At 38.5% G+C, this 13,672-nt stretch overlaps 1 protein-coding gene across 5 annotated transcripts in view; it reads right to left on the bottom strand.

Annotated features, from left to right (window-relative positions):
* Positions 1 to 13,672, bottom strand: part of NR5A2 (nuclear receptor subfamily 5 group A member 2) — a 147,961-nt gene that overhangs the window by 55,664 nt on the left and 78,625 nt on the right. For all 5 annotated transcript variants that reach the window (XM_005540336.5, XM_005540335.5, XM_045394486.3 and 2 more), the window contains 2 exons: positions 10,149 to 10,268; positions 496 to 643 (listed from right to left, as the gene is read on the bottom strand). In XM_005540336.5, the coding sequence (XP_005540393.1) occupies positions 496 to 643; positions 10,149 to 10,268 (268 nt within the window). The remainder of the gene's footprint in view (positions 1 to 495; positions 644 to 10,148; positions 10,269 to 13,672) is intronic.

The raw sequence follows: 13,672 nt of genomic DNA, 5'->3' as shown, positions 1-13,672 counted from the left end.
GGTGCATCGGGTTATAAACATTCTCTAGTTAATCCCGATAGAGATTTAAATACAGGTTTTTAATTACAATTCACATTTTAGAAGAATAAAAACAGAAGTAAGTAGCAAGATGAAACAAAAGGCACATAGAAATTATCAATGGGAGAAAGATGGCTAAAATTTGATACCATACATCTTTCCTAAGCTGTCTGTTTTAAACCTTTGTCATAGCTTTATTTGGTTATTGCTTATCTGTACATTATGGAAGAAAAACAGGACTCATTTGAATGAGTCAATTGAATAAACTCATTTTTCCATTCCCCAACCTATCCACGGAAGGGCTATGCATCATGTACAAACATATATGAAAATATATTCATGTTTGAAGATTTCATAATTTGAAAGGAAGGGCATTATATTGATAGAACAAAAACATACATGGACCACAAGATATTTGAACTTCAGCATCATTTAGCAATCGTTGGTTGAGCACAGCATGAGAAAAGGATTTCTTACCTAAACTAAAGAGCACCAAGAATTTCAGACACACAAACTCTCGTTGATCAAACTGGAGAGAACGAAGTTTTGCCACTAGCTCCTGTGCATGACTCATGAGGTTGTTGAGGGTGGCCCCGGCTTGTGATGCTATTATAGAATAGTCCACCTGCAACACAGAATCACAGTTTTAAGGACTATCAGAATCAGCAATACATATTTCACCTGAGATTGTTAAGAACTATGGGTAAAATCAGATTGAATACAGGTTTTTAAAATAGAATAGAGATGGGGGGGTCTCACTATTTGACCAGACTGGTCTTGAACTCCTGAGTTGAAGTGATCCTCTGGCCTCAGCCTCCCAAAGTGCTGGGATTGCAGGCCTAAGCCACTGCGTGCCTGGCCACAATACAGACTGGTAACAGAAGAGATTTTCCCCATGAAAGTAGTTTGAAGCGCATTCCATGATTCTAAAATGCATCAGAATTAGTATGTCTGATAAATATAATCACCTTTGATAAGTTTTGTAGGAAACAGGTTTTGGCTACCTAAATTTTTCAAGTATATATGCCTTCTTTATATTATAAAATTACATCACCACATAAGATAAAAAAATTTAACTCTCATGAATAAGGTGAAAGAAAAACATACTGTCCATGAAAAGTGAATCCAGAAGAGTGTTCTATGTATATACAATATTAACTAGTGCATGAGGAAAATAAAGGCAGATACGTTTCCATTTGTATTATGAGACCACATTTTAAAGTAATCATGGTTCAAGATTGCATGTTTGTGGATGATGAAAGAATCACATTTAAATTATTCTTTATAGAACAGCAGAAGTGTTCATTTAAAAATTTAAAATAAATACAAATAAATTATTCTTTAGTTTTCTGTTTCCTAAAAAGCATGACATAAAACCGCTATTCTCAGATGATTACATTAGATTACATCAGATTAATGTGTTTCTAAACACAGCAATAATTTTATTTAGGAGAATAATTCCGTTATCTGGAAGCAAAAAAAGAAAAGGCTTATTTTCCTTTTCATTAAAAAAAAAAAAGTAGGGGCTGAGTATGGTGGCGCTTACATACAAAGCACTTTGGGAGGCTGAGGTGGGTGGATCACTTGAGGCCAGGAGTTCGAGGCCAGCCTGGCCAACGTGGTGAAATCCCATCTCTACTAAAAATACAAAAATTAGCTGGGCGTGGTGGCACATGCCTGTAATCCCAGCTACTGGGGAGGCTGAGGCAGGAGAATTACTTGAACCTGGGAGGCGGAAGTTGTAGTGAGCCCAGGTCGTGCCATTGCACTCCAGCCTGGGTGAATAAGCGAGAATCCATCTCAAAAAAAAAAAGTGCTGCTAGCCTCCAATCTTAGATTATTCATGGGGACATAAGAAGTTCAAATTATAATAAGTTAAGATGTTGGGAAGACTGTCAGTGATAGCACTGACTTTGCTGCTGCGATTACAGCGTAATGGGAAAGCCCAGTTGGTACCTGACGCTCCCATCCTTTTTTTACTGGAGAGCTCTCAGGCAACCAGATACTCTTTTAGGTGCATTTAATATTTGCAGCAGCAGCAAATTTGTCTGGGAGGCAAGTCCTCATCTGCCACTCACCCAGAGCAGACTGTATTAGATTTTTATATTTATTGACATTTCATTACCATAATTGACTGCACTTGCTTCTCTAGGAGAAGGCACAGGGCTGCCTCCTAAGCAGGAGAACTAGTCCCCTGAGTAGAATTTGCAATTAAAAACAAGGCAGAATGGATTTTTTTTATTGTGTAAATATGATGAGTTGAATTTTCAGCTTTAACTAGAGAATACTGGGTGTACAGAAACCTTTTTCAAGAGTGAGAAAAATTATGAGTCAGTGGAAAGATGACCCCCAAAGGTGTCAATCAGTTTATATAGAGTCAACTATGCATGAAAAAGCCACAGTTAATGTGTGTTAGAGGAAAGCTCTTGCATCATGTACAGCACTGTCTACCTGCTTTAGCCAGGTGCTGGCATCTGCGCACTAAATTTAAACATCAAGTGTTGTAAGAACTCCTGTGGTTTCTGTTTCAGAGTGTGTGAAAGAAGGGTCAGTACCAGGGCAACCTGAACCCTGAACTGGAAGGAGGCAGGACAAGCTGTTGAACTCTGTGGAGCACGTTGGGATTATTTGCAGAGCACACAAAGTGACGTCTCAACTATCATTTCGCCAGTTCTCTTACAGGGGAACTTTCTACTTCAAGGGAAGTCCTTACTTTACAAAGGTGCCTATGCTATAAATTCTTTAAAAACTGCACATAGTCAACTACTTCAGATAATAATAATACAAATTTTACTGGGACGAATGGGATAGATGAGTGAATGAGAGCAGCAAGGCCTGATGGTACAGCAGTGGTGGCAAAAGCCTGAGACTAGGTATGAGACCTAAGTCAATGCTGCCTCTTACATACGAAGAGCCTTGGGCAAGTACGTATAAATCTCCAACCTTGGTGTCCTCATCTTTAAATAAATCACTTAACTAAGCTAGGTGATGATAATAAGGTACTTCTCACTTCTGTGATTATCAAGAACTAATCAAAGATGGGACAAGACTATCAATTTAAGCTTGGAATCAATGGAATAAATTGTAGCTATAGCTTAAAATATACAAGGATATTGTAGTAAATATCACTAGTTAAGATCTGGGCGTGGTGGCTCACTCCTGTAATCCCAGTGCTTCGGGAGGCCGAGGTGGGTGGATCACCTGAGGTCGAGACTTCAAGACCAGCCTGGCCAATATGGTGAAACCCTGTCTGTACTAAAAATACAGAAATTAGCTGGGCATGGTGGTACACACCTGTAATCCCAGCTACTCAGGAGGCTGAGGCAGGAAAAACGCTTGAACCCGGGAGGCAGAGGTTGCAGTGAGCTGAGAATGCACTACTGCACTCCAGCCTGGGTGACAGAGTAAGACTCTGTCTCAAAAAAAAAAAAAAAAAAGAAAAGAAAAAGAAAAAAAGGCGAGGTGTGGTGGCCCACGCCTGTAATCCCCGCACTGTGGGAGGCTGAGGCTGGTGGATCACCTGAAGTCAGGAGTTCGAGACCAGCCTGGCCAACATGGAGAAACCCCGTCTCTACTAAAAATACAAAAATTAGCCAGGCGTGGTGGCAGGTGCCTGTAATCCCAGCTACTTGGGAGGCTGAGGCAGGAAAATCGTTTGAACCCAGGAGGCGGAGGTTGCAGTGAGCCAAGATTCTGCCACTGCACTCCAGTCTAGGGGACAAGAGCTAGACTTCTCTCAAAAGGGAAAAAAAAAGGAAAAAAAGAAAAGAAAAGAAAAGAAAAAAATCACTAGTTAAGGCCTGAACCAGGAAGACCATAGTAAAATGAAACACAAATATGTTGGTATTAATTTTCCATTATTAAGATGGAGTTAATTAAATATTGATGTATGTAGTTCTAACAGGTGTATAATAATAAGTTCAAATACTAGAATTTCATACTTGAAAATGTAGTACACTATAACGGAAAGGAATCTAATTTGTTTCATAGGGTTACATATTTAGTGAGAGACCATTAGTGAGGTGGACCTCAAAAAATCAATTGGTTTACTAACAACTTTATAGCTATACATTTATTTACATGCTAATCTGAAAGCTCAAACATGCTTATTAAATGGGGGCTTAGACAACATTTCTTTCAAGGATAATTTATCAAATTGCACAGCTCTTAAGAAGGATGGGTGATTTATTCTTGAAACAACATAGAGATCTGCAACTTCCTTACATTTTATTACAAACATAATTATATTTTCATTGTTGAATGCAGAGTTTGTGCTCATTTCAGGAGCAGCTGGTCTTATCTTTTATGTACTTAGTAAAATTAATTTATTGCTCTCTTACATGTAACCTTTGTGTCATTAAATTCAAGGGAGGTATTGAAGAAATACTCTAAACTGATGTCCCCTTTGGATAAATTTCACTCATCATGAAAATAGAAACAGTTTTAGCTAAATTGCTTTTAATTCTAATCACTGAAATTTTGATGACTTGTATAAGATGCCTGTCATTTTAATATGATACACAATGATAGAAGATAATAAGTTGCCAGTAGACCTTTCCCTTAGGATGATGTTACAGTGGCTGTTAATTAGCAACAATATGCAAATACTAAAACCTGACCCTACTTCAAAGTACATTATTATTTTATACATACATAGATATATGTGTGCATATGTGCGTGTATAGTTTTTAAAATATTGGATAGGAAAGAATTCTTTTCATAACTGTAAGTTGTGACTATATAGAATATTTAAAGTGCTTAATCTTATTGATAATTATAATTTCCTTTTTGCTTAATAAGGCTATTTAATATACATTTATGTAGATGCCTGATTCAAAGACACAATTAAAACATAATAGCTAACTTATAGGGTTAAGTGAAACACTGAATCCTCATTTTAATATACAATGTACTGGTGTCCTGGGCTGTTTTTTGCAGTGGGGCTATTTTAGTTTCTCTAGTTCTCAATGAACTATGAACAGATTCAATTCTGCAAACATTTATTGAGCAAACTTGTGAGCCACTGGGCTTAAGAGAAAGGCTTTGCTATTTTATTTATCTTTCTTCTCTTTTCAAGCTCCAAGGAGCAGTTTCCTGGATAGTCACTCATTTTTTAAAATCCAGGCTAGTCTTATTCTTTTTCCTCTGCTATGACAAATTCACCACATTATTTACAGTGAGCTGTATTTAGTAAGAAAAAGCCAGAAGATTGGGCTATGGAGCACCTGGGGTCTTGCATTCCTCTGTTTGTCCAAAAGGTCACTATAAAGCAATGTGTAGACATGACACACATGCTTTCAAGGGGATACAAAATCACTGTCTGGCGTTCCCTTTGTGTTGGGACTTCATTCCTGATATTGTGGACTAAGGCACTTTTAATATTCCTATTTGCCAATCTCAAAATAGTCAGTATAAACATTTTCATTTGTTCCAGAAGTAATCATTTTCTCAATAGGGCAGTTAAGAAAATACTATAAGTAAACCTGGAAATCTATAATGAGTGAATTGTATTTCTTCTGGCTGAGGCTGAAAATGGTGGCGAGTTTAAAGTTTCATCCAGTAATTGCTTGTCACTGTTCCTCTGACCTAGAAGGATTTTAAGCAATGGTGTCTTCCTCAACTTGCAAAGGAGAGTACAATCAAATATCCTCACTTTAGGGGTAAGGCACTTCCTTATAGAAGCTGAATCATCTGGACAGCTTTGAACACCCATCTTATTCTCTTTGCACTTCCTCCTCTGAAATTTCCCCACACTTTCTCTGACTCTGTGTAATAGGGCTTACCTGTGAAAGTACACAGTGAAAAGCACTATGCAAAGGGCAGTCATTACAGTCATTAATTAGGTGGATGAATTATGCCTCTTATCACTATTGGCTGCAGAGCTGTGTCTAATGTTTTTCTCCTTACATCTTTGATTTCCCCTCATTTATCAGGTGATCAGAAGCATTTGTTTTAACTAAATTAAAAAACGTATTTATCTCCTACAGGTGAGTACCAAGCTGCCTTTACGGGAATTTTGTATGCTGTATTGAGGTAATACCATTTACTTTTTTTCCCGTGCTATCAACAACATGGCCTTAATACAGTGCTTCATGGAAACATACTTGTAGCAGCGTTTGAAAGTTCACATTCCACACAAATCCATGATAGCACGTCAATATGTCTCTGGGGCAGGCAAGTTATTTTACTTAGAAAAATGAGAAAAATCCTCTTTTAAGATATACGTTTTCCCCCAAAGATTGGAAGAGAATTCAAGAAAAAGTTGATTCAAGAGGTGGCATTATGAGTGATTTTTTCTTAGTTTTAGTTTTTTCTTAATATTAAAATAATTTTAAAACACTAAGCAACAATCACATTAAAATTGCTTGTGAATAACTTAAATTTACTGTAACAATGTGCTTACAATGCCATATAGAAAACTCCCCCCAAAAACAAACTACTAACTAACCAAACCACAAAAAAAGTGTATGCATTTAGTCTCAACAAAAAAGGAAATGAATTTGTTTTGCTTGGAATTTCCGTAGAGTCTGTCATGCACTGGAATTACACATGAAGACCAAATTAAATGCCGGCGTGAAGGCAAGCTCTGCAGCATCTCTGAGTTATCCAGATAAACAGTATGGCATGTTGGTAAAGAACACAAACTCTGGTACCAGTCGGCCTCGATCTGACCATCTGTTCTACCACTTACTGGATGCGTCTTGACCTTGAATCAACCACTTCATCTCTCTTTGCCTTGGTTCCTCATCTGCCAAAGTGGGATAATAGTCCTTTCTTCATGGGGTTGTTGACTCCATAAATGTCACCCTTGCACTGGCCTAGTTTTGATGACTTCTAATTTTTATGTCAGCATTTCACAGAATACTTCCTGTAATTCCTACTGCAATTCTCTCTGGTAGATACCATCATAGTTGCCACTGGACAGGCGAGGACACTGAATCTCAAAAGGTAAAGTGACTTGCTAAAGACGACGTAGCCAGGAAGTTTTGGAATGGAGACACGAAAACAGGTTAATTCCAATTCCAGATTACACTGTATGTGTGAATTTTACACACACACACCAGAGAGCATATAGTCTGCGCCAGCAAAGAAAATACACTCTCACCACAGCTCAGTTGTTATTGGATTATAAACATAAAAGGAAGCAGTTCTTTCTTTTTTTTTTTTTTGCTTCCTTCAACTACTTTCATATCATATATATGTGTATATATGTGTATATATGTATGTATATATGTAGATATATATGTGTGTGTGTGTGTGTATATATATCTCCTAGCTTCCCACCTCTTTTCTTTTATATTTTTTATTTTTTTTGAGATGGAGTCTCGCTCTGTCGCCAAGGCTGGAGTGCAGTGGCACAATCTTGGTTTACTGCAGCCTCTGCCTCCCAGGTTCAAGCGATTCTCCTGCCTCAGCCTCTCAAGTAGCTGGGACCACAGGCGCATGCCACCATGCTTGGCTAATATTTTTGTATTTTTAGTGGATTTCACCATGCTGGCCAGGCTGGTCTCGAACTCCTGACCTCAAATGACCCCCCCCCGCCTCAGCCTCCCAAAGCACTGGGATCACAGGCGTGAGCCACTGTGCCTGGCCTCTTTTCTTTTTTATAAATCATCTTTTCTTCTAGCATGTTGCTTTATTTACTCTTACACTTAATATATTCCTTTCCTTCCATTCATCATTGTTTTAACTACCTTCTTAAAATTGGTGTACACTAAGTAATGTATTGTTGTTGTAGCAAAAATCTAATTTTCCCATCTTTACACTCAGAGAAGTATTTATAATTCTCAAAAAAATTATACTTAATTTGTTTTAATCAAGCAACCAGGGGAGAGATACAATAGTTCTCATTTAGTTCAATCAGGTAATATTTATCGTGTGCCTAACATATTTAGCTTTGTGCTAGGTACTGTGAGGATATAAAAGAAGTACATGTATATGACCCTGCTTTAAGATATCTATCTAATTCTGATAGAGAGGTTATAAGCTTTTGAAGTCTTCCTTTGTAGCACTTTTGCTTCCATCCTATGAAATGCAAGAAGCACAGAGATAAAGTCAAAACATTTTGTCTAGATATTCCACAAAATAAAATAAAGACGTCTACCATAATTGCCATAAATGAGAATGTCTGATTACAATTAATCATTACTAGGGTAGTCACTGGACTGGATGAAAAAAGTGAAGGGAGGGGATCAGACAGATCTGTGGCACACTTTAAAGGGTGGGGAGGGGAGCTGGAAGAATCCAGGCTGCAGGAAACATATAAGGAAATGACTATTTCTCCACCACCGAGTTCCTCATTCAGTTCTGATGACAAAACACAAAGCACTAGTAATTGATCTGAAAAACTATAATACCATCCATTCCTTGATTGTTCTTGGTTTTGAAAATCAGACAGCAAGAAATGCACTTTTCTCTACTTTTTAAATAGTAATTACCCTCACCCACGGGCAGCACTTAAGGCAAAATGAAATGTGAAATAAGAAGTATTTCTAAAGAGCAGGAATGGAAGTGCTTTGAGAAAAAGAACGGCACAACCCATTTCATTTCTGAAACTCAGAAGGAAATGAAATCAAATTAATTTGTGAGCCCAGTCTTGTGCTTCCAATGCAGCTCCTAATTGGGTGGAGGTGGGAGGCACACCCAATGACTAGACTCTGAAAATGGGTACATTTCCTCCAAAGACTTGGGTCCCAGAATGAAAATGCCAAACAAAAATTTGAAAGCACAGAAAGTCAAACCCATTGAGACTGTATTTTCTCCTCTACAAAGCTTTTCTCCTGAGAGGTGCATTTAGTAAGGACCAGATAGTGATGGAGATGCTTGAATTGACCCAGTTTGCAAAAACTCTGAAATAGTGCTTGCTTTTAATTTGATTGGGAAATTTTGATTTATTAATAATACAGCAAATGATGTAGAGACAGCCCTTCATTTCCAAATAGCACTGCTGTGGTTTCACAGCACATAAACATTTATGGCTGGACGTAAAAGATCATGGTGCCTGAGTACTGAAGTCACCATTGCTGAACAAAGCAGTGGTGCCCTGAATAGGTATGATCCAAAGGACTGAAGGAATCACTGTGTTCCACACATTTATTTAAATAGCACATCAGCGGTAGAATGGAAGGTAAGAAACTGGACAGACTTGCCTACATTCCTGTAAAGTTGCATGTAGGTCCATTAAGTAGACTCTCTCTGAAGACATTCACAAAGCTGCCTCTCCTCCCTTAAGACTTTGCTCAAATGTTACATTTTCAATAAAGCCAAACCAACCATTCCTATTTCACAGTGCAACATATGGTCACACTGCAACACACATCTATGCATGAGTGTTGATTTTCCTTTCATTGGTTCTTTCTTTTTTGTTTTTTTCCTTTTATTCAATAGCACTTTGACTTTTAACATATTACAGGCTTGTTTCTTAGGATTATTGTTTAATGTCAGCTCCTTCCTGCTACAACATTAAGTTCCGTGAGGGCAGGAACCTTTTTATTTTGTTCACTAATATATACCAAAGCCCCGGAAAAGTAACTAGCACAGAGTTGGATGTTCAATAAATATTTGTTGATAGAACAAATATCTGTTCAGAAAGGTGTAGGACCTAACAGTAATTTTTTTCTTTCTATCTTTCATTTGAATGACTGGATCCTGAAAACTGAAATTCTTCTCCCTCTCATTTGCCTTTATACCAACTATTTCAATTATTCGTGACATCCAAATCCATCTTGTTCACCAATATTGTTCCAAAATAGTTAGGACTCCACAAGTTATAAGGTTTTAAAATAGCCGACAAACAAGTGTCGTAGGTTAAAGCAGAAGCTCGAGGAAAAAAAAAACCTAGGTACTAATCATTACGTTTGATTTACCAGTTCTTCGGACCCTTATAAGCAGGACTTTCAGTCCCAGCAGACTGGAAGCAGCAGAATGTTCATGATTATGTTTGCTTTTACAAGTTTAACTATAATCATCGGAGCAGGAACAGAGTGCACCAAGTCATCTTTTCTAAATTATTGGCAGCCAATCTCTCCCTTTCAAAGCACAAGAGTGCTTCTGACCTAGTTAAATTCCGGCCATTCTGAACATGCTTAATAAAAAGACGCTTTTTTTTTTTTTCCGGTCTCTACACTTACTTGTTGCCCAGTAACCAGGAAGATGGATCCTTCCTTTCCATGTACTACTTGTCGGTAAATGTGGTCGAGGATTAAGAGCTCACTCCAGCAGTTCTGAAGCAGCTTCATTTGGTCATCAACCTGCAAAAGAAATAGAAAAAGACAAACAAACAAACAAAAAAACACAAAATATGACACTGTTATTCACTACTTTTTGGTTTTTGTGTAGTTTTCAACATAAGAGGACTACCTATAAATAAGAAAGTCTCCACCCATGGTCACTGAAGCACAGGTGCTCACAATTCATATCACTGTTCCTAAAAGTCATGATTTTCATTTGGACAAATTTTTTTTTAGGACACACGTAGGTACGTAAGCTAAGTATTTATAATCAATGAACTGCTAGGAAAATGCACTCGGAAAATGCACTCCATTAAATTGGTCTACCTAACATTAATAGAGTTATTAGAGTTAGGTCCAGGTGCCTCAGGTTGTCCTGAGTAGGCCCCATCAGAATGACCCCAGATTGCCTATGCTTATGTATCTAAAAATGAATACAGTACATTAAAGTGAAGCTGAAATAGTATATAGATATTAGCAAACTGCCAAGCCAAAAGAATGCATATAAAAGAAAACTAGCATTACAACCCATTTGACTTTTGGAGACAAAGACACACTGCCAATTTTGTAACCAGTGTTAACTGAAAGTCCAATTGTGCTGGACTGAAGAGAACACTCACCAAGCAAGATGTTGGTGCTAACTGGAGCTTCTTTTATAATTTGGACAATTTTCCCACCAACTCTCTAAACTTCAGTTTTCTGATCTGAATAACGGGCCCAAGAACAGTAAGTATCTTCCTGACAAGGTTGCTATGAGGGTTACAGTGAAAAGCACTACATTATAACAGGGATCTTACACGTGTTTCACGTTCCCCTCCAGGGAACTGCATTCTTCAATGACAAATGCACATCTGTCTCATGTCCAGTCCTCATATTTAAATATGGACAGCATATTTATCCATTTCTATAGCTATCTGTATCAGTTTACTTTTTGTTTTGTGATGTTTACCAGACAAAAACCTTGGTGTACCCAAATGTGATGGCCATGTTTAGATACACACTATACATTATTTAAAAAGCAACTGACATTTATATGTTGTTTAATATTTTTAAGAGTTTTTGTGTATTTTAGATTTGACTTGCAAAACATGTCTTTGAAGTTAGGAGAACTGGTACCCATTTTTTCAGATGAGAAAACAGGAGTGTCAGAGAGGTTCAGGGGTATGTCTAAAGATTTGTTGGCCAGGCACAATGGCTCATGCCTGTAATCCTAGCACTTTGGGAGGCTGAGGCCGGCAGATGACTGAGGTCAGGAGTTTGAGACCAGCCTGGCCAACATGGCGAAACCCTGGCTCTACTAAAAATACAAAATTAGCTGGGCGTCGTTGTGCACACCTGTAATCCCAGCTACCTGGGAGGCTGAGGCAGGAGAATCACTTGAATCTGGCAGGCAGAGACTGCAGTGAGCAGAGATCACGCCACTGCACTCCAGCCTGGGTGACAGAGCAAGACTCCATCTCAAAATAAGAATTCTCTTTCTCCCTCTCACAATCTAGGCTGTCTCCAAATTATATCAAGAGACTCTAGAATTTTATAAAACAAATACATTTAATTTACTTTATCAAATTCATTTTTATGTGGCCATTCCATAAGACTCTGAACAGCTGTCACCGATATATTAGTAGTGATAAGAGTTTCTGGCTAACTTTATTTCCACAATTTCAGGACACAGTGAGCTCAAGAAAGCACCAAATGAAGAGCAAAAACAAGGATTTGAGGCACAATTCCACACTTTCTAGCTATGAGAGCTTGGCCAAGCTGCTTAATTCTCCAGCCTTATATTTTCTCAGCTAAAAATACGTGGGGCACGTTTTGTGAAGATGCAATGAGATAATGGATGGGAAAGCCCTTTGTGAAGTGTAAAGCAATACACAAACGCAGAAATAACATCTAACAGAAGGCTCCCAACTGGAGGACCACGTAAGTGCTGTTTAGAAGAGAAAAAGAAATTACTTACAGAAATCGAAGTATAATCAAGCTCTGTGATCAGGAAAAGGCATCCCTGAGCACATCTCCATCAGAAATGTTTCAAACCAGTAAGTACATTCTGACCAAAACAGTTACATTCATTAAGTAAATAGCTATTGTTGAGAGCCAATTCTTTGATGGTTATAAGTGCCAGGCCCTAGCAGATAAGGGTGGACAAGACAAATGCAGTCACTGCCTTTTTGAAAATGACTCTGGTGCGGGAGAATGTTCACCCAAACGGTATTTAGTGGTTTAGTTGACAGTGAGAGTTCATATTTTTCTTTAAAGGAAAGTCTCCAGAATGTCATGTGGTATTACAATCCATTGGCGGTGGGCAGCAGCTTATGCAGATCTGCCCAAATGTTCTCTGCCAACAGCTGACCCAAGGAACTGTGGCCTAACGTCCTAGCAATTTGCATGTCATTGCATGCAGAGCAGATTCCAGGAAGTGATCCCCTCAGGTGCTAAGGAGTGATTTCAAAGCCAGGTGCACTTTGCTCTCTCTGGGTTTTATTGTATTCTCATACACTATCAACATCTTATTTCAGATTTATTAGTCTATGATGGTAATTTGGTTTTGTTATGTTGTTCTTCTGTGATGTGAAGTATTAGTTATTTATTTAGCACTTATTTCAGGAAAGCCCAAAATACTTTACTTTGAAATTGGCTTTCTAGAAACAATTACCATACATGTTAATGTTGCATCGAATTTCCAAGTGGGTGGGGGACTATAGAATCCCCAAAGTCTATTTATGGACACCTAAAAAGGATTCCAGCTTAAGAACCTATTTACACAACAAGAAAATTTATTATTCCCATTTTGCAGGTGGAAAAATGGAAGAACTGAGACTTATCTGCTGGCCATGAACAAAAGGAGAAAAGGTGAGTGAAAATTAAGAGAAGTATGTCAGCCAAGTGTGGTGGCTCATACCCATAATCCTAACACTTTCTGAGGCCGAGGTGGGAGGATCACTTGAGTGCAGGAGTTCAAGATCAGCCTGGGCAACACAGGGAGATTACAAAAAATGTAAAAATTAGCCAAGTGTGGTGGCACACACCTGCTACTCTGGAGCTGAGGTGGGAGGACTGCTTGAGCCCAGGAGGTTGAGGCTGAAGTAAGGCATGACTGCGCCACTGCATTCCAGGCTGGATGACAGAGCAAGACCCTCACACACACACACACACACACACACACACACACACTCACACACAGAAGTATGTCTTCTAGAGCCATCTCATCAAGGGGTCTTCCTTTTTATTTGCATTCGATGGTTCCTGTCCTTCACATATAGCTTGACAGAAATAGTTATGGTGACAAGACCTTGCCACAATTAAGGCATACTAAAATTGTGAGACAACAATCTGCGGCCGGGTGCCATGGCTCATGCCTGTAGTCCCAGCACTTTGGGAGGCCTAGGTGGGCGGATTCCTTGAGGCCAGGAGTTCGAGACCAGTCT

The sequence above is a fragment of the Macaca fascicularis genome, chromosome 1, assembly GCF_037993035.2.
Source record: "Macaca fascicularis isolate 582-1 chromosome 1, T2T-MFA8v1.1".
NCBI lineage: Eukaryota > Metazoa > Chordata > Mammalia > Primates > Cercopithecidae > Macaca > Macaca fascicularis.
This window is presented reverse-complemented; position numbering and strand designations above follow the sequence as displayed.